The 19,057-nt window shown below is 34.0% G+C and overlaps 2 protein-coding genes across 2 annotated transcripts; both read right to left on the reverse strand.

Moving 5' to 3' along the window:
• Positions 1 to 845: 845 nt before the first annotated feature.
• On the reverse strand, positions 846 to 2,105 carry LOC146946153 (uncharacterized). Its single transcript, XM_085748155.1, has 3 exons — positions 1,683 to 2,105; positions 1,134 to 1,331; positions 846 to 1,049 (listed from the first exon to the last, which is right to left on the reverse strand). Exons 1-3 carry the CDS (start codon positions 2,103 to 2,105, stop codon positions 846 to 848), a joined length of 825 nt encoding a protein of 274 aa, XP_085604281.1.
• An 8,856-nt stretch (positions 2,106 to 10,961) lies between these two features.
• LOC146946154 (DEAD-box ATP-dependent RNA helicase 17-like) lies at positions 10,962 to 18,286 on the reverse strand. Its single transcript, XM_085744332.1, has 10 exons — positions 18,023 to 18,286; positions 17,861 to 17,933; positions 17,614 to 17,723; positions 16,689 to 16,832; positions 15,738 to 15,846; positions 15,273 to 15,622; positions 15,102 to 15,175; positions 13,950 to 14,254; positions 12,551 to 12,797; positions 10,962 to 11,741 (listed from the first exon to the last, which is right to left on the reverse strand). The coding sequence occupies exons 1-10, from the start codon at positions 18,216 to 18,218 to the stop codon at positions 11,490 to 11,492; spliced, it is 1,860 nt and encodes a 619-aa protein (XP_085600458.1). The 5' UTR covers positions 18,219 to 18,286; the 3' UTR covers positions 10,962 to 11,489.
• Between the last annotated feature and the right edge of the window lie 771 nt (positions 18,287 to 19,057).

Consider the following 19,057-nt stretch of genomic DNA (forward strand, 5'->3'; position numbering starts at 1 on the left):
CAACCACATTATACTAGAAAAAAAATCCATGTTGGTCGATATGACGATAGTAATAGGAATTTAGATAGAAGGGTGAATAAATTCTCTAATTTTTTTTATGCGCGGAAACAATTTTGAAGAAACTTTGCAACGATTTGATTATTTGAAAGGTAATGTGGATACTAGGATGATCAACCTCATCGACGCCCAAGTCATTATTTTTTTGAGAGAATGAAAAGTATGAAAAGTGTAGTTTAGAGATTATGTGATTGTGTACCTGGTGTGACAGAGGTGCCACACTTGTATAGACGTTTTGGGCGATGGATGATCTTCAGATCATAATATCGTAGGTGATGTCGTTGTGAGACCCCGTTCCATGTTGTGATGAACCTAAATTGCTTAGTATGGGAGCCTATGGGAGGCATTGTTCTCGTTTGCTGGTGTTGTGTTAAGGGTCTTTATGACGTAAAGAGCTTGTGACAGATTTGAAAATCATTGGACGACCTCGTTGTTGTGAAGATGTTGCTCTACCAGTATTGCGTGACAAAGAAGGTGGACGGATTTCACCTGAGTAGCTATTGAAGAGTTCTAAGTAAGGGTAAATGTAATTTTGATTGATGTCAAGTTGAAACGGTCCTTTATGCCAGGATTTCGTGTCACATGTCCCATGATTTTGTTGATCGAAGGGATGCACCTCATAGTGCTTTAATGCAGTTACCTTTTCGAGAATTGTCCCCTCCCATTGGACCGATCCTTTCAATTTCTGGCAGTTATGGGAAATTTATTCCCTCTCTTCTTCAACTGTATATATAGTCTGTAGATTTAGGTTTTCAAGAGTTTTTAGAAAAAATGCCACAGGCCCTAAATTAAAGCTCATGAACCCACAGGCTCAGGGAATTAAAGCTATCCACCACTCTCTTTGCATCTATTTCAAAATCCACAGGCCCTAAATTAAGCTCATGAACCCAATCCAAAGCATATAAGAGTCCTAGAGCTTCTCCAATGTATGGGGCTGAAATGTTCTTGCTTAGCCAAAACAAAAATGCCATTTTCATCTCTGATACACATCCCTATTCCAACCATATTTAAACTCTCAGAAAAAATGCATCAATATTACATTTAAAACGACCTGCACTTGGCTTCACCCATTTTACACTACGATCTTGTTGTTGACGATTAGGTGAAGTTTCCTGAACTAGCTTTGCGGACTTCCAATCCTCTAACAACACCTTCGCACGGTCAAAAACGAAGGTCTGTGCATCAATCACCTCCTTCCAGATTTTGTTGTTTCTTTGCTTCCAAATACTCCATATTATACAACAGAACATGGCTGCATCATCAATATTTAGAACCTGCAAAGATTGGAAATTTACACCACTTGCCTCTTGGCTTTGGAAAAATAAATTACTAATAGCTGGAAAGGCATTCCACATATTCTATATGTTCACACTACTTGGGCATCTAAATAAAAGATGCATATTGTCTTCATCATCGATATTGCAAAGGGCGCAACTGGCCGTGCAATTTACACCCTTATCACAGAGTCGAATAAGTGTTGGAAGGCAGTTCCTACAAATGGGCCAAATAAGGTTCTTAACTTTTGGTGGCACCTTGAGCTTCCAAATCAAATCCCACGAGCCTTGCATCTTAAAGTGTGAAGTATCCAGCAATTCATTCATACATAAATGATATGCACTACGAACTGAATACTCTCTATCATTTTCCTTCTTCCAAATTAGCCTATCCTCACGAACTGAAGGATACAAAGGTGTTTTGACAATGTGCTCCACAACCTGTTGATTAAAAATCGAATGCAAAAAAGGCATATTCCAAGACTTTTGTTCCGACAAGATACAATCTGAAACACGCAAATTAGCTAGCGTGGATGCAACATTATCAGGTGGATAAAGGGTAACATTCTCCTTCATCCAGCAATTATTCCAAACCGAGATAGTTGTACCATCACCAATTTTCCATCTGCTTCCTGCTTTAAGAATAAACTTTGAATTGCATATACTTCTCCACACAAAACTTGGCTTATGGCCTAAACCTGCTTCAAGGAAATTACACCTCGAAAAATATCTTGCTTTATAAATTCTAGCAATAAGAGTGTCAGGTTTCGTCATAATTCTCAAGCCTTGCTTACCAAGCATTGCCAAATTAAACGTACCAAGACTCTTGAAACTCATACCTCCATCTTTTTTGTGCATTGATAATTTATCCCAAGACATCCAATGTATTCTTTTCTTATTTGATCCAGAATGACCCCACCAAAAAGAATTCATCATCTTTTCAATTTCATCACACAATGACGAAGGGAGGGTGAACAAACTCATAAAATAAGTTGGGATGGATTGAAGTACAAACTTAATCAAGACATTACATCCTGCCTTAGAGAGACATTTGCTGGTCCAAGAGTTAATCTTCTTCCATATTCTATCCCTGATAAAATTAAAGGTTGCTTTCTTACTTCGCCCAATCAAGGAAGGAAGGCCTAAATATTTACCGGTACCCAACACAGCCTGAACACCAAGTATATTAGTTATGTTATTGTGATCAACCGTTGGGAAATTCCTGCTACGAAAAATTTCTGACTTCTAGAGATTAATAGCTTGGCCTGATGCTTTCTCATATACAGAAAAATGTCTTGCATTTTCAAAGCTTGATTCGGAGTAGCACGAAAAAATAAAAAGCAGTCATCAACAAAGAGGAGATGAGAAATTATCGGTGCATTGTTGCAGATTTTAGCTCCATTAATTTCACCTATAGCCTCTACTTTGCGAATAAGTGCAGATAAACCTTCCGCACAAATAATAAATAGATATGGCGACAAAGGGTCACCCTGCCGCAACCCTCTACCAGGGACAACAGGTTTAGTTACATTACCATTGACAAGGACAGAATAATCAACAGTTTCTACACACAACATAATCCACTTGATTCACTGATACGAGAACCCCATCTTTTTCATAACCTCTCACAGGTAATTCCACTCAATTATGTCTTACGCCTTACTTATGTCAAGTTTAAGAGCTACTTCTCCTACTTTACCTTTAACTTAAGATTTCATGTGATGAATGATTTCTATACCTGCCATCGCATTATCCAAAATAGATCGTCCGGAAACAAAGCCTGACTGCGTGCCTGATATGCATTTATCCAAGACGACTTTCAACCTGTTGGCTAGTACCTTAGCTACGACTTTGTAAATCATGTTACACAGCGCTATAGGCCTCCAATCTTTCATAGATGTCTGAGAATATCCTTTCGGAATAAGTGCAATGTTTGTCGAGTTCAAGGATGAAGGAAAAATACCTGACATCAACCAACCGCAACATTGATTAAATAATTCTTCACCACATGGCCAAAACCTATGAAAGAAACCCAGATTAAATCCGTCCGGCCCTGGGCACTTGTCAGGTTTCATAGAGAAAATTGCAGCTTTAAATTCTTCTATAACAAAAGGTGCCATCAGTAAAGTATTGTCTTCCAAAGTGATTGTTTCATGAATAGATGCTAACCTGCGTATATTCCTCTTCCAATATCTCAACAATTGGATCAAGACATATTTTCCTATAAACTTGGATCAAGAATCACATTTTTTAATATCAAGAGCTGAAAATAAATAAAAAACACACACACACACACACACACACACATATATTTTGATACTTTCATAAGTTTTGTAAATTTTATCATATCGACTTTATTATAGTGGGACATAAAAAATTATTTTGGTAGATATAAGCACAAAACGTCCGCAACGCGTGTAAAGCAAATATTTTACGTTTTTTTTAGCATACAAAACAAACAAATATTTATAGAAACACTACATTAATGTGGGTATATTTTCCTTCAAAAAAAATTATTTTGGGTATTTTGAAAATATTCACGAGTTTTCAAAATTTTATCATATCGACTTTGTCATATTAGGATATAAAAATTTGTTTATGCATATTGTTAGCCTGAAAATTTAACAGGCTCATTAATATGGTTAACATTTGTTTGACCTTTTTACTTTGCAGGAATGAAGAGCTTTCTCATTGCAATTGAAGAATCTCGACGAAACATCAAGCCTAAGGTGCATAGTCAAAGTTTCGATGTAGCAAGGCTGAAAGAGTAATCTCGCGTCGAAGTCAAGCAAAAGGGCGGGAAAGCACGATTTCAAGCAATGAAACGGTTTCCAAGTAGTGGAGATGTGGGACAGGCAGTTGTCCAAGATGGAGAAAGTGCTGATCATGGAGTTAGTGGTCCGCCATCTAGGTTTTACTATAAATAAGAGTTTCCAAGCCGGAAAATGGGTCGCAAATCATATACAGAATTCTACAACACTCAGACTACCGGCGTCTAGGGAAACGAGTTATACAGAATGTATGTAAAATGATTTGTAGACCACCCCTTTTATTTTAATGCATTGCATTTTACCTTTTCTTTGAGTTTACGTGCGTAAACTTACTTTTATCTTTCTTTTATTTGCTTTGTTTTAAGCTTTTAATTGCAATCTCAAACCTGTCGAGAGACAATGCCTTTTACTATCAAACCCGTCCTACTCTCTAAGCAACCTGAGTGCATTTCGTGGCCTTTTTTCAAACCCTTTTTCCTGTAAAAACCTTTGCACAACAGTCTTGAGATTTCTAGTTCGATCTCGCTTCTAATAATCAGAACTAGCCCCTGTTTGCCAAAATCACAGGCAAACACATATATAACCACATAAAATTCACAACGAGCACGTTGCAAATGTTAAACGATTTTTGGCCTATAAAATAAACAAATATGTAACAAAATTACTATATTAATTTTGATATTATGAAAATACTCATGAATTTTCAATATTTTATCATATCAACTTTCTTGTGCATGGACATAAAATTTGTTTAAGAAGATATAAGCACTTACAAATTAGCTTATATAAAAAATAATATATTTAATAAACCATAAACTCAATCAAATTGACCTTACATCTAAAAAAATCAACCAAAAATATTTACTTGGACTACCAAATTAACCTAGAAATTGTAAAGATGAACAACATTAATGCTCAAACACATTAGCTTGCCTTCAAAATGGCTAATTCCATTCTTGGAATGGGTTCAAGTTTCATGTATGGTTAACATCTAATAATATTCTAAGTTGTTAGCAGAAAACACGACCTACATCTGAGTTAAGGATGAACTAATGTATAGATGGTCGGTTAAATAACCGGTCAAAGAAAGAGATGAGCTAGCCGAATCTTTCTCAGCTCCGAAGACTCCCAAAAGGGTCGTGGCCTTAAGAGCTCTCGTGTCCTTTTTTTTTTTATTTTTTTATAACTAATTTGGCCTTATAGCAAACATGAATAACAAATGCAACTAGAACCTAGGAAGCACAATCAAAGAAAGCATGATATGTGAATGAGGTACTAGTAAAGACCATGAAAGACAGTGGCGGAGCCCCTCATAGGTTGTGGTGGGCCATGTCCCACCTGAGAAAATTAAAAAATATAGGTCTATTTTGCGATATAATTTAAACAACTTTGTGGCAGTTTTAGTTTTCGGCGCTTCCATACCTGTAAAGTGTGTGTGGGTTTTTTGTCACGCTTATACATGGTCGATTAGTGGAGGTTTACAAATCTTCAAATTGTGGGGGTTTCAAACCTCCCTTATACTATCATATCAACTAAAAAATTCTCCCAATTAGTTGTACTATCGAAAAACAGTTTCATAATTTATACAACTTAAATTGTGTGTCTATATATTTTAGTTTATTTTAGTGGTCCACCTGAATTTAGCCACATACATGAAACAACAACCAATTTTCATGTGCTACAAACAAGTTTAGCCAAATGACGGCACTCATATCTTTGTATGCTATGTTCACGACCAACATAATTTCATACTTTGAACCATTCTTGATAAATACTATTTGCACATTTCATTTTAGACACTTGAATCAATCAATCAACTTATTTTACTTGCATTTTATCTATGTTTTCCTGATTTCACTCTTTACTTATGTTTTTTATAGCTCATTATTTCTCAAAAATTCTTATATTTACTTAAAATTCTTTGTAAGGAGTTAAAGAACCCACAACCGAAAGAAAAAAATTCCTTCCTCATTGTAATTATTTGAAGTGAATGAGAATTCTTATGAGTCATAATTAGTTGAATTATCGGCCAACTTTACTTTCAAGTTGAACATCATGTACTTTCCATTAATTCATTTTGATTATAAAAAAATTTCAATAGACATATTTCCAATTAAATTGAATGACCACCCACCTTTGATTATAAAGCCAATAGATTGTCCTCATTAGCTTAACTCGGTTGGTAGGAACAATGCATAATATATACAAAGTCCGGAGTTTAAAGCCAATAGATTAATATTTGAGCCCAATTCATTCGTAATTATTACCTATAATGCAAAGGCCGCCGATTAACAAAAACCAGAACCTCTATTAAAAAATAAAAAAAAACTATCAGCAGAACATGCTCATTGCTCAATGGAGCCAGACAATACAATGCCAATTTCGACAAACCAATATAAAAATGAAGATAGAAAATATAAAACTATGCCCAAATGGTATATACATGCAAGTTCCCAATTTGGTACAACGAACTTGGAGTACAAAATAATCCATGGAGCCCTCACAAGCAAGCAAGAAGCAAAATTCAAGGCACAAATAACTGTTTTGTGGGAACCTTCCCTACAAAGTGTCCCTAGTTTATATAATTTTTTTTTTTGGTAATGTAAATTTATATAAATTTAATAAAGCCTTAGATGGCCGTAATGTATCTTCTATTTATGTCTTGTTTATTAGATACACCTCACGAATCCCTTGTTCAATTATTATTTTTTAGCAGCTAGCACATGCAAAATAAAACAATAAAAGGTTAAAAAATAAATTGTTAATTAAACAATTATTTCTCTTTTTCTAAGGAAAAAGGACAGAGAAGTTAGGCTTGCAAAAATGGATTATTTGATTTGTCAACACCGACAAAGTACGGAAGAAGAATAATGTAGATTGTAGCCACCTTGCTTTTTCTTAGCTCCCGCTATACAATTAATAAACTATTGTCTTGCACTCTTGCCATTATTGACTTGCATGAGGTTGTGATGATTGCTGAGTTTTTATTCTGGTTACTTTTTTTGCAAGATTAAACCGTTATCGATCTAAGGGTAAGACTACGTTTCGGACCGAGTCAAGACTCATTTTCTCAACGAACTTGGTCACCTTAAGTCGTTAGTTATCGTGCGGATCATTAATGGACTTGCCCTAATTCCATTGGACCAAGATCTAACAAGCTAATATGGACCGTCCATAATAAGGCTAAAAAGGACTCAAAAACACAAAACCCGCCGAATGCAATCAACGCCTAGGGTCATGGAATCATGCTGCTCTCCTGACGTCGGCAACCAACACATCGACCGTTTTGGATACCTGAATACATTAAAGTCCTCGCTCAAGCCACGAGCCAATGACTTGAGAGACAACTATATCGGACTGGGCCAAGGCTCAATCCTTATAACGAAGAGGTCTTTATCCCATCTTAGGTCTAATAAGACACCAATTTATAGTTGGAGGCTACATGCACCGATGAAGAATCTCGATACACCAAACAATACACTTAGAGCACATTTGATCCCTTTACATGATCCAATAGTTCCCCCACCACTTAACCACAAGGGTAAAACTGACATAACCACTACATGGTCTATAAATAGAGTGTTCCTCACCGAAATAAGGTATACACCCTTATTTCGATGAATCTTCTCAACACACATTAAAATTTCACTTACTTGAGCGTTAAGAGTGTCTTTACATATGTCTTAAGTATTATGAATAATAATCAACCACCATGAACTACCGTTGAAGTTGTTTCGCACCTCCTCCGACCGACACTTCTTTTTCCCGACGAGAACAATTTTTACGATTTCTTTTATAAATAGACATATTAAATTCTATTTCATATTAAATTTATTTTTGGTCTTGATCGGCATCTCTAGTTCCAAGAGAAACACAAGGGTCAAGTATATGAAGGAAAGGTCACCATTCAAAATATAAAATAAAATGGGTTTGAAACTGTGGACAAGGGCTCTTCTACAGCTTTCATTTTGTTTTTATTGATACATTTAACTTCCCTCTTTGAAAAAATATAATAAAGAGTTCCCATGCATGGAGTTTTGCTATAGCCTTGTATTACTCCCAATGTTTGTATATACACAAGAATGGTGGGTCATGCAATTGGGATTTATACTGCATGACCAACTTAAAAAAAAAATCCAAACCGAATCAATGTTTTTCAATTTAAATTACCATTGTTATTATTATCATCTTATAATTAATAGCGTTGAAAAAAAAAAGTATAAATATGTGAACCAAATTGAATATTAGGACTATTTTTTTTTTTTTTGAAGGAATATTAGGACTATTTTTAAAAACCAAATATTGAACTGAATCTATAAACCAAACCGAATGCTGATAAATTATGAACTGAAAAAAATTGAAACGAAGTGGTTAGAATCAGTTCACTGAATTGTTAGTCACAATTCAGTTTATTCCGATAAGGTTCAATTCACTTCAACAATATCTTTAAACACCACTAGCAAGGATAACCAGACTGTATTCTTGTATATCCCAAATGCATCAAATCTGCATATTATTTTTTTGTTTTTTTTGGTTGTGGTGTCCGGGTTTGAAGTCCGGACTATGCATATATTATGCATTGTCCTTACCTACTGAGCTAAGCTCACGGGACGCATATTATTTAATTTGATTAGTAATAGATTGGTGTGAAAAAATAACTATAGAACATTATTACAAAAATGTTTTCTTCACATTTTTTTTTCTTTCCATTTTTTAAAAGTAAAACTTATTTTGATAAAATTGTAGCATGACAACCTATTTGCTTGAACTCCTCAAAACAAATAAAAAAAATTGCTTGGAATGATTTTTGAATTGTGTAATTTTTTTTCCACATGTTCATTCAATATTTAGAGAAGCTTTTATAACCATCAAAGTATATTGAGTATATTACACTTTCTTGTAAATAAAGTATAAAATACTTAACCAAGTAATTGTGATCAAGTGGCGTTAATGAGCTTCACCAAATGATGAATTATTCGGTAGAACCTGATTTTAATTTATGACTGAAACAATTGTTGATTAGATTATACATACCACATGGACGAACTTATAATTACTAGAATCTCTTCTCCTGGGAACCGTTAGAAAAAAAAAGTAGAAAATACTTCCGTTCTTTTTTACCATTACAAAATACTTAGTTAGAATTGGATTTTATTATATAATTCACTTTTAGAAGCTTGTGAGGAATAGTGATTGCCCTATAGGTGCTTCAAATTGTTTAACCTCTAAAATAAATCAATCAGGAGTTAAGACTCGATCGGAAAACAATGACTCAATCAATAAATTTTGTTTACGATCCAATAAATTTGAGGGGTTTTGGGTAATGTGAGGGGCTTGTAAAGCAATTAAGGTGAGAAATTGCACTTGAACCTAGAGGGTATGTTAAAGTCCAAATATTGAAAGCTTGGCTAAATTTGGACCAACAATAGAGAGAGAAAAAAGAAAGAAAGAGAACTTAATTAAATGAAAATTGCTCTTCTCTCGTACAAAATTGTCCACTCCCACGTGAACTACCTAAAATACGTTCCAAGTAACTTAAGTTACGTTCGGTATCATCAACGTGACTTAAGTCACGCTCACGCTGGATACCAGCGTGAGTTAACGCACGCCGAACCCAACGTGAGTTAACTTAGGTGGGGTTGCATTATTCATTTTTCCATTGCCATAATTCATGCCTTCACTTATTTAGGCACATATCCCCATTTCAAATCGTCTTCCCACTCAATATTAGTAATATTTCTTTTTTTTTTTTTTTGTACAAAATATTAGTAATATTTCTTCACCTACCTTAGCAGACAAATCACTTTGGGAGTGAACAATTCTTGTTGGGAGAAGAACAATTTTCTAGTTAAATTGATGCCATAGGGCCATTATGTTTGGCAAGAAATTGGTAGGGATTAGATAAAGACACTTAGATATATGGAGGTCATCGAAGCTTTGAAGATAGTTTTCGTGTGGAACATGCAAATGGTTCAATGAAAGCTTCATTGTGCTAGTGGAATCTACAAATGATATTTCTTTAATGGATTTTATTCAATTAAAATATGGACATGTTACACCAACATTTTTGTAACTTTGGTTAAAAGAAAGAACTTGGCACTAATTGTGTAACTTAGGTTAATTGGGAGATAAGTGAGAACCGTTGAAAGATTGTTACAATTTTAACCGTAGACCAATCAATGGTTAATTTACCATCATAGATTGAATCTACCGGAGGAGATTAAACTCTCACAAAGTTGCGAGCCAATGTTTGAATGACAGCTGAAAAGATACAAATGTGTTCAACACGAATTACCTATGGAGAAACATGGAAAACTATTTTTCTTTTATATGCGAATAATAAAAAAAATTCAAATCTAGGGTTGTATTAATATCCTTAATTTCATTTGCAAGTTCCCTACTTCTTGTTTCTTGCACAACCCTGCAAGAAAACATGTTTGGTACCATCCCTTCAATCCTACCAAAGAAGGGCAAGAACACTAAAAATGTAGGGTTGCGAATCTAAGGAACCAGCTAACCATATTGCATTCAAAATTTAATTTATGAATAAACTTGAGCTCTAGATTGCTGACATTGTATTACATCGTTGCTCCACCGAATTTATTGTTTCTCCACTGCACATGATAGTGGGGACTGGGGGCCAACATTTTATGTTACAATTATTCATGGCATGTCAAATAGGTGGTGGGGTTTTTCCTATACACAATAATTACTACTATTATTAATATTTCAAACAAGTGTATATGTTTTTATTTTAGAGGATTCAAACAAGTACACTCATTGATCTTGTTCAGACTGAGTAATCAAGTGACACTATGCATAACTGAGAGAAAAAATTAAATTAAACATCATTAACGTATTAAAGACAAAGCAACAACAATGGTATTTTTAAGATGAAAATAACTAAATCCAAAATCCTAACATGTTTGTAGAACTGTTTCTCCCTATCTGATTTTCAACCACTCATGTTTGATGGTTATAATAATAACTTAGCAAAACAAACAAAATTCCAAGTAACATGCCTACAAAACCGTATACCAAAACCAGAACTAAACAAAATTAGTATCGACATGCCATTCTTGTGTTTAGATAAGTTATCTACACGACAAGGCACACTTTCAGAAATCCCTTTCTTTTTTTTTTTTTTTTTTTTTTTTATAAGAATCTCTTCCACTGAAACCGCCGTGTTTTTAAGGACTCCTGAAGAAACAAACATGCTGTATGTTAGTGTCATTCTTGTCTATCAATGAATTCAAAGGCCTTTGGTGCTATGCTATTACTTGATCTTGGGTGATTAAAGAGACAACTTTGTTGACACAATGACGTAGATTCTGGTAGTCACAACTTGACACCTTTTGCTTCATAAAACTTACATTCAGGGTCGGCATTATGTCACACGTCGTGCAACTTTTCTCTTATTCGACGACCCATTTTTCTTCTCGAATCTCTTTCTCTTCTTAGTTTGGTTTTGGAAAGACTTTCCAACTAACGAGGGTATTTGTTTCAATGCAAAGCTTTTTGCTACGTGCCCTAAGTGAAGTTTCTTAACCATAAATATTCTTTTCAGCTCCCCACGATGCGCTGTGTATGCACGGACCCAAGAGCAAAATGCTCTCTTGGCAAGTTCTTCCATTTTGGGCTGAAAATGACAAGGCAATAATTGGTTTGTGAATACAAAGAAGAAACAAAAAGCCGTTATAGGATCATACTATTTACCAGTTTGGATAAACAGCTTACTTAGGAGCGTATTAGCATAGACACTTACCATCAGTGCATATTCATAAGCTAACTCTATAACAAAAGATAAAATAAGGTTTACTATTTCTACATAAGCTATAAATTGTTTTTAATAAGTTATTTTGGAGAGCTTATGGAAATAAGATGAAACAGCTAATGAACATGTATGGCATAAGCGGTTTCCTAAACAGTTTCACAAGAACTCACACCAGGAGACGAGCTCAAATAGTCCAATCCAAACAGTACTAAAAACATTAATGTTTAGTGAAAAATCATAAGGAATAAACAAGCCACCAAACTGTAGATGGAAGAATTAAAAACATTGATCTGCAGATCAGAATGATCACATTCTTCAATTTGAGTGTATCGTTGATTGATTTATATTAAGAATAAGGAATATCCCTCTCCCTTTCTTCACTAACTTTCCATTTCCCTCCACTCAAGAACTTCCAAACACAGAAGAAATGAGCAAATTAGACTTTTTTTTTTTTTGACAAAGACATTTTTATTTTGATTACACTCGTTTGTAGATCAAATGCTTTAGCCGATGCAATAAACGAACATGAAATGTTTTATAGTTTTCAAAAGTTATAAACTCCACACAATTGCAATGATGATTCCAAATTTAACATGTCCAACTAAAAGAGGATGAGAAAAGTTATATACAATTTCACATATGTAGAATTCAATAAGATTAGCAATGAGGATCACCTTGGATGAGATACAGGACTCAAGTGCCTTCTGGAGACACATGATCCATGGATGCATGTCTATGAAAACAGATTTCTTTGTGTTGTTCTTCTGTGCAGACAGTGGGAAACTATCCAACACTTTGAGGAGAGGATACTCTGCTAGTGAGACACCATGTTTCTCCAAGTCTTGTAAATAGTCTATTTCAGATGGTTGCAGAAATAACAATGACTCTCCTCTTTCACCAAGTCGAGCAGTTCTTCCAACTCTGCGGCATGATTTAATCATAGATCATAAATAAGACTCTTTCAAATCATATTGGAAGATTATTATTTTTCGTAAACAGGGATATCGGAAGACTCTTGAATCTACTAGATGAGCTATCTAGTGAAACATGCCCCCACTTACTCACGTTTGTTAAAATCACACTGAGAAGAGTAAAAGGAGTACCTTTACGCTTCTAGAAATATAATTTGTTTGGATAAACAGTTTAATCAAGCACTTATAGCATGAGTTTTTATCATATAAGTACTTATGTATAAGTTATTTCTATAAAAAAAATATAAAATAAAATCAAATCAAACTGTTTTCATATACACTAAGTTTTCTTGGAGACATTATGGAAATAAGCTGAAAACAGCTAATGGAAATGTCATAAGCTGTTTCTATAAGCTCTCCCAAACAGCCTTACAAATTCTTATGTCAATAGATACGCTCAAATAAGTCGATCCAAACAGGCCATAACTCTAAATTTTATCATGGAACTATTAGACGATAAAGTACGCTAAATATTGCTTTAAAGCACTAGAAGTGGGATTTACATTTATAATTTCATTTTTTTAAAAGGATTCATTCTAGGCACTTTCTCATAGTAAACTAAAAATTAACACCACTAATGAGCATCATTTAAATATTCACAAAAGAAATTAAATTTGTAATACAAAAGGAATGGAAGATAAGATTAGTATCCAAAGGAAAAGATTATGAACTATTAAGTGGAAGAAAATAGGACATGAAGGCAACCAATGATGGTAATGCTTAACATTTACTTTTTAGCCATGATACATTTTATTTTATATTAGCACCACATTTTGATATCCTAGCCAATATAAACTAGAGAAATTAATTTGTAAAAGTCTAACTTCAATTAAATTATTGACTTGGATTGGATGTGTAATATGGAGTATAAATCATGTACAAAAGTTTCAACATGTGAAAATGAATACTTGAATGGAATAATTTAATATTCCGTGTCAAATTTCTAGTCCTATTTAATTTACAGAAAATGAACCATTTTTTTAAGACTATATAAACTGGTCCTAGCATGTGTATTTGGATTACAATCGGAAGAACAGAAAGCATCGATAATTAATTGGAACATACACCCCAACCAAAGAAAAACAAAAGATGAATTAGGTACCTGTGCACATATTCAGTAGCTTCTCCAGGAGAATCGTATTGTATTATGCATCTAACATTTGGAAAATCTAAGCCTCTGGCAGAAACATCAGTAGACAAAAGAAGGGCAGATTTCTCAGTTTTAAAGGCCTGAAAACTGGTTGTCCTGTCCTCTTGTTCCATATTACCATGTAGCCGAAGAGTTTTACATCCAAGAAACATTGGTCTGTTCCCTTCTCCGGTTTGTGGAAACGGTGAGAAAAGAAATTCGGTTAGCAATGAATAGTGAAAGTCCACCGCATCACATGTTGAAAAGAATAGCACAACCTGTGAAGTCAATAGATGAATGATGTGACTTCTAAGGCATAATATTTTGAATGAAATAAATCTGATTAATGGGAATTGTCAGTTCATGGAAAGAATCTAAAAATATGGCAGATTGCATTGATTTGCGAACAGAAGCGTGATGGCTATAATAAAAGAAAGGCAAAACTACAAAACAAGTCCTTCAGTTTAATTTAATGATTTCAAACAAGTCCTTTATCTTTTTTTTTTTTTGTCAAATTAGTTCTTTATCTTTAAAAAATGTTTATATGCTTGAACTAACTTCAATTTTTAGTTCACTTTTGTTACAAATTTGTGTACATGATCGTTGAATCGAATGATACATTATCAAGAATGTTTCACCATACAGCCCCACAATTAGACTCTTGTTTACAATAATGAGGTCGCAATCTTAGATTATGTTTATTGTGATGGATTAGATACTAAAACAGTTATTCCTGTGTTCTTTAGATGCTATCTTGATGAATTGAAGATGTAATTTACCTCTTTGATCGGTTAAGTAAAACTTTTGGTAACATACATAGATGATAAATAAATATTGGTGCAACATTGTTCACGTTTTTAAACATAAAGGACTGACTTGAACGAAAAAATGATAAAGCATATGTTTAAACTTTTAAATTATGCTAAAGGATCTCTGGTGTAGTTTTGCCTAAAATAAAAATATAAGCATGATTCATGTCAGAGCCCTAACAAAATCAAACCAGAAAGATAACATGATTTGTGACATTCATTTCATCAGATACCTATTGACAAGCAATAATTAAGCATGAGAAACAATTGAATATACAGCGTGCAAAATTTACGGATTTCAGGCACCAAGCCTTACCTTCTGTGAAGGTTCCCTTTCAAAAAGATGCTTTAGAATAGAAAGAAGTATAGCAAGCCGTGATCCACAAGGCACTGCATAATAAACCAATTAGGTATGCATGATCTTAAAACATTATACGAAATTAGAAATCTTGTAGAAGAAATTTATAATTATTAGTTTATAACATACCCTTCATGTATCTCTGAATCAACTGTTCGGGCACTTTATAAGCTCCAACTGCAAGTACTTTACTGGAATGCGTATCTTGATTGTCTTCATCACAATCTGAATTATCAAATCTAATTTTTGACGTTGGTTCCATTACTTTATCATCAATACCAATCATCACCGGATCCTCTAAGCTAATTTTGGCAAGGTGGTTTACTTTCTCATTTAAAGTCGCAGATAAAAGCAGGTTTTGTCTTTGAAATTTAGAAGGTCTTGGAACTCCATTCTCTTGGTCATCATGCCCTGCCTTCATTGAACCTAGAAGATTTAATATTTCTTGTATCTCTTTTCCAAATCCTAATTCCAAAATACTGCAAAAAGAAAAAAACATGTAAGGCAAAGAAAATAATGCACCGAGAAAACAGTATCACAGTTACAATACATAGATAATGTAATTTCTATTGCAGCAATAGATGAAAACCACACCGATCAGCTTCGTCGAAAATTATCCAGCGCAAATTTGTGTACACGAATGATGATGTGTTCTTCAAGTGATCTAAAAGACGCCCAGGAGTTGCAATAAGAATTGATATGCCTAAATTGGAATCACAGATTAAAAATTCGTCAATGTTTGCCATTGTGAAATTTCCTTTCTGTGATAGATAAATTTTCTTCTAAACATACTAATAAATGTAAACGTTGAATCCGAAATCCTACAAACAATTGGCAAGAGTACTACAAATCATAAGTCGTGGAATTGTAACAAGGATCTTGAGCTCCTAAAAAATTCATATATGTGCATACATTAAGAAAAAAGCCTTTAATTAAATAATCACAAGAAATTAATTAAATAAATTTAAAATCCATAATTTCACAAATTAACAACTTAAGCCAAAGTTTAAACAACTTGACAACTCTAAAAGCAAAATAAGAAGTTTTTGGCAAGCGGCAAGACATAAACCAAACAGCTCACAACCAAATCCCCAGCAAACCAACGCCCGGAAACAGATGCAATCAGTGCCAGCTTGTGCAAGAGCAAAGACAGCAACCACTTGTGCAAAGGGAGGATACAAAGGAACTAGCATCGAAGATGGGAACAGTGGAAGAAGTTGCTAGTTGAGGAGAAGAACAACGACAGAATTGAGCCTTTGGTTGAAGGACAATAAACAAAAGAATTTACAGTTCCAGAAACAAGACTCAGTGTGCTCACACAATCCGAACCAACTCGTTGACGAACTCAAAAATCATAAAATGTTCCAGCACGGCATTTGGATCGCGGATGCACCCAAAAATCATAAAACTGAACTATCTTACAAGATCACAACATTAACTACCTTGAAGGATATACTAATACTAGTTTTTCATAATTTTTTCCTGATTTAATTTTTCAACAACTATTAAAGAACAGTTTTCAAATGAAAGGTGCATGATTTCTACCTTTGCGCAGTCTAGCTTTCTCCTTAGATCTACTTTCACCACCCATAATGTATCCTGGAACAATCCAATGAAACCGGTGCAATAACTTCTGAAGAATTTCGTGAACCTGCAAACATAACTCACGCGTTGGTACAAGAACCAACGCTGTTGCCAATAAACCAATTAAATCTGTGAAATTGATAAACATTTCTGCATGCTATAAAACAGTAAAATTGATACGTTAGTTGGATGACACTTTTGTGAATACAGTTTGACATGTGATACTGAATTATCTTTCACTTTCCACTTAACATTTTAAGCTTTTGAATATTGGATAATTTACGTCTAATATGACCTCCATGACTAAGTGGTCACGATTTTGATCTTAGTTCCACTTCTTCTAAATAAAGTTTAAATTTAACAAAATAAAAAGCAAGCTCAGCATTATCTATACTTCAAGATCAAAGGGCTTTGCAATGAGGGGACATGATACTCTGCTAGAAACACAAAATTATTCATGTCTCAGTACAGCTTAAATCTTTTGCCTTTTGGGAGAAATAGTCATTGACATTTAAACTTCACGCATCCTTTCCTTTAAAGAATTGTTTTCATTATTTTATCATTTGTCACCTATGAAGTACGGATACGGACACGACACTGACACTGACACGTCGACACATCTAATAATTTGAAAAAATCACATAATTCAGTGTAATTACAAGTGTCGGTGTCGTGTCGGATACGACACGTGTCCGACACCGGGACACGCCTAATCCGAGGAGTGTTTGTGCTTCATAGTTTGTTACTGTATGCAAGGAAACATAGAAAATTGATACTAGGTAGCGTGAACAATTATCAGTCACAAACAATAGAAGTAATGAGAAGCTGAACAAATAGGTGAATTTGAAAATCAAAGCAATGATAGGAAAGTCTAAATAACACATACCAAATGTTCCATCGGAGCGTTGAATTCGTTTATCATAACTCTGCAAGTGATGAATTATTGGAGCCAAGTATGCAATAGTCTTCCCCGTGCCCGTAGCAGCATTAACCAGTCTAAATTTTTCTCATTAAAGAACCCAATTCAAAAACAATAACCAACAACAACAACAACAAAAAACCAAACAAATTATAACATGAAGTAACAAATAAAAATAGTAGTATACTAGTAACAAAAAAAAAAAAAAGGATACGCATGACGACCAGAGAGAACAACAGGAATAGCTTGAGCTTGAACTAATGTTGGACCTTCAAAACCCATTCTTTCTGTTCGTTCAAAAAGATTAAGTGAATTATTATATAATGTAAAATAACCAAATTCACGAAACGAATAAATAGGAACAAGAGTTACGTACCACGAAGTTGGTCACATAAGGTTTGGTGAAGACCAAGACTAGAGAAGGAACAAGAAGCAAAAACGTTGTTGTCTCCTTTGTTGGTTCCATTAACAATAATAGCTTTCTTCTCATTTACTACTTTGTTGGTAGTTTTTTTGTTCTGTTTGTCTTTGTTTTTCACCATTTGGGTTTTGGTCTTATTCGTCGTCCCCATTCTACTCTCACTCTCTGATCAACGAAAACCAAACACCGACTGCGGCTGCGTGTTTCTCAGTGAGATACGAGGAGAATTACGTTCTGTTGTGTAATCAAAAACGACCCACCGGTTCACCTCACTGCTTCCCGGTCTGTCCGGTCCATGTTTTCGTTATTCAAATTCTAACTTCTTTTATACCGGGTTTTTTTAGTCAAATTGAATTTCTGCATTGTTCCTGTGTTTAGTTTTTTTTGCTTAAAACTTTGTCTATGTTGTTTGTTACATGCCTTGGTTAAAATTTGATCTTAAAAAATAAATTCTAATAATTAAACTATTTGACAAAAAATAATAATCAAAACTTTTATTATTTGAATAAACCATAAATATATTTCTAAAAGCTTAGCTTTTTAGAATTTACGTTTATATATTCTATTTCAACGTAAAAAAATGGTAACCACGATATTCAACATAAGGAGTTGGCTGATATTTTTTATTTATTTACGTCATGGATGATTGATTTGAACTTGTCAATTCATGTTTTTTAGGTTACGAATGTGCGGAATCAACTTATGAACATTTTCATTTATGAAACATTTCCTTGTTAACATGTCGATTAATATAGTTATTTATTATGAACTTGAAAGAATAAATTACATATGATTAAAATATGAGTCTTGTCAACGAGTGTTTCCGGAACACTCTTTAAGGATTTTCAGTTAATAAATTACTTCTTACAAAAATCAAATATTTCGTTTCTTATGAATTGAATACACAAATTTTCATTAAACTTTTCATTTAAGGTCCTTCAAGAGTGTCGGGGACATTAATTAACATTTCTCTTAAAATACCAATTATGT

Source organism: Medicago sativa, chromosome 2 (assembly GCF_051527215.1).
Source record: "Medicago sativa cultivar Bolivia chromosome 2, Bolivia_mono, whole genome shotgun sequence".
Lineage (NCBI taxonomy): Eukaryota > Viridiplantae > Streptophyta > Magnoliopsida > Fabales > Fabaceae > Medicago > Medicago sativa.

What these genes read in the sequence shown, in the direction of transcription:
- LOC146946153 (XM_085748155.1), bottom strand. Translation starts at nt 2,105, where the DNA reads ATGACGAAACCTGACACTCTTATTGCTAGAATTTATAAAGCAAGATAT. An exon ending in AAAATGATAGAGAGTATTCA is followed by an intron (nt 1,332 to 1,682) that starts GTTCGTAGTGCA and finishes CAATCTTTGCAG; the next exon opens with GTTCTAAATATTGATGATGC. An exon ending in GTCAACAACAAGATCGTAGT is followed by an intron (nt 1,050 to 1,133) that starts GTAAAATGGGTG and finishes TGGTTGGAATAG; the next exon opens with GGATGTGTATCAGAGATGAA.
- LOC146946154 (XM_085744332.1), bottom strand. Translation starts at nt 18,218, where the DNA reads ATGGGGACGACGAATAAGACCAAAACCCAAATGGTGAAAAACAAAGAC. An exon ending in GAAAGCTAGACTGCGCAAAG is followed by an intron (nt 15,847 to 16,688) that starts GTAGAAATCATG and finishes ATTCCAATTTAG; the next exon opens with GCATATCAATTCTTATTGCA. An exon ending in AGTCCTGTATCTCATCCAAG is followed by an intron (nt 11,742 to 12,550) that starts GTGATCCTCATT and finishes TGTCATTTTCAG; the next exon opens with CCCAAAATGGAAGAACTTGC.